The sequence below is a fragment of the Crocuta crocuta genome, unplaced genomic scaffold, assembly GCF_008692635.1.
Source record: "Crocuta crocuta isolate KB4526 unplaced genomic scaffold, BGI_CrCroc_1.0 scaffold1133, whole genome shotgun sequence".
Classification (NCBI taxonomy): Eukaryota; Metazoa; Chordata; class Mammalia; order Carnivora; family Hyaenidae; genus Crocuta; species Crocuta crocuta.
Genome location: NW_027530366.1, coordinates 247,028 through 248,955, shown reverse-complemented (window position 1 = coordinate 248,955; position 1,928 = coordinate 247,028). Strand labels below are relative to the sequence as shown.

Here is a 1,928-nt window from a genome sequence, read left to right as displayed (position 1 = left end):
AATGATTTATTCTCTAATTGTTGATCATTTAGGTTGTTTCCAATTTTTCACTATTATAAATAATGCTAAAGTCAAAGTCCTTATACATAAATCTTTGTGCACATTTCTGATTATTTCCTTAGGATAAATTCCTAGAAGTGGAATTACTGGGTCAAAGGGTATGAACATTTTTAAGACTCTTGATGCATATTGCCAAATTGCTTTCCAGAAAGGTTGTACCAATTTACACTCCCTGCAGCAATGTATGAGAGTGCCCGTCTCACCGCCCCCTCGTCAACATTGAGTATTATCATTTTTTTAATCTTCAAAAAATGGTATTATGTTTTAATTTGCATTTATTTGTTTACTAGTGAGATTGAACATTATTTTTGTATTTATTAGCCATTTGTATTTGTTCTTCTGTGAATTGTCTGTTTTTTTCTTTTTGCTCATTTTTCTATTGGGGTCTTAGTGTTTTCTTTCTAATTAATTTTTATGAGATCTTTATATAGTATGGATATTAGCATCCCATTAATTTTTAAGACTCTTTACTAAGTATTCATGAATTACCTTCTTGAATTTCCTCATTACTTACTTCCCTGTTTGCCCCTTTTCATGATATAGCAATAAATCTACTTAACCTCCCTTTCATCCATTGCTCTCATTTGCATCCTGAACCTTTTTCTCTCTTGGCTGGTCTTCTAAACTATCCCTTCCTTATTAATCCTATATAAAGTAATGGGAATGAATCTGAGATAGCTGACATTTTACTTTCTAGGTACTTTTCAGCTCTCAATTAAAACATTTTCACTATTATTCCTTTAAATAAATTATTTATTACTTTGTCTATGAAGCTGTTCTGAGTTTGTCTCTATTGATGTAAGCTTCTAAAGATTAGAAGGAACTTTATGTAAAATACTTTTCTACAGTAATTCACAAAGTACAGTATATAGATGTATGCTTAATTATTTTTGATAGAACAGTATTATAAAGGGGGCTTTTGAATATGCATGTTAAAATATTTCTTTCTTAAGGACTTTGGTAATAAATGTTATTTTTTCTCTCCTTTTCTTCCATCTCCTGTGTCAATTTAAAAAAGGAAGCAATAGAGGCCTTTAATGTTCCTAATAGTAGCAAATTCATCTTTATGCTGAGTACCAGAGCTGGGGGTCTCGGAATTAACTTGGCAAGTGCTGATGTGGTTATACTATATGATTCAGACTGGAATCCACAGGTTGATCTCCAAGCTATGGTTAGTATTTTTAATGATGTCAGAAATTTATCTTAGCTCAGAATACTATTGTTATTTATACAGCAGACAGGTAAATTATGATAAAAGGGTAATAATAATTTTGGGAGGTTTTAAGGATGTTGAAATAGATTATCCTGGAAAACAAAAGATGCTGCTAATTGCGAAACAAGAAAGGAAACAAAACAAACACACATATACCCCAGACCCAACGATAGCATTTATGTGTTTATTTTAACTTTTATCATGAAACGGAAATGTTTTATCCCACTCCTGAATATTGAAGGGGACATATACATATGTCTTAATGAAAAGAATTAAAAAGTTAGTCTGTCAATATTAATTCTGCTGAATAAGTAAATATATTAAAATCCTTAGCACTGAAATTAGGAGAGGTATGATTTTAACTTTTGTAATAAAACATTTGGGGTGAGGAAGTAAAAAGGTAACAAAGGAATATATTCCAGGAAAATGTTTGCTACCTAAGGACACCATTAGTAATGATCCTACCCTTTTGGGGCACCTGCATGGCTCAGTTCGTTAAGCTTCTGACTCAGTGCTTAGCTTGGAGCCTGCTTAAGATTCTCTCCTACCATCTCCCTCTGACGCTCTCCTTCTTGCATGTATGTGCGCACACACACACACACACACACACACACAGTCTCTCTCTCCCTCTCAAAAAAAAAAAAAAAAATCTATC

The 1,928-nt window shown here is 32.5% G+C and overlaps 1 protein-coding gene across 1 annotated transcript in view; it reads left to right on the top strand.

The window, feature by feature from the left end:
- The window catches only part of SMARCA1 (SNF2 related chromatin remodeling ATPase 1), a 79,416-nt gene that overhangs the window by 20,859 nt on the left and 56,629 nt on the right, over positions 1-1,928 (top strand). The window contains exon 13 of the mRNA XM_077766154.1: positions 1,079-1,231. Within this exon, the coding sequence (XP_077622280.1) occupies positions 1,079-1,231 (153 nt within the window). The remainder of the gene's footprint in view (positions 1-1,078; positions 1,232-1,928) is intronic.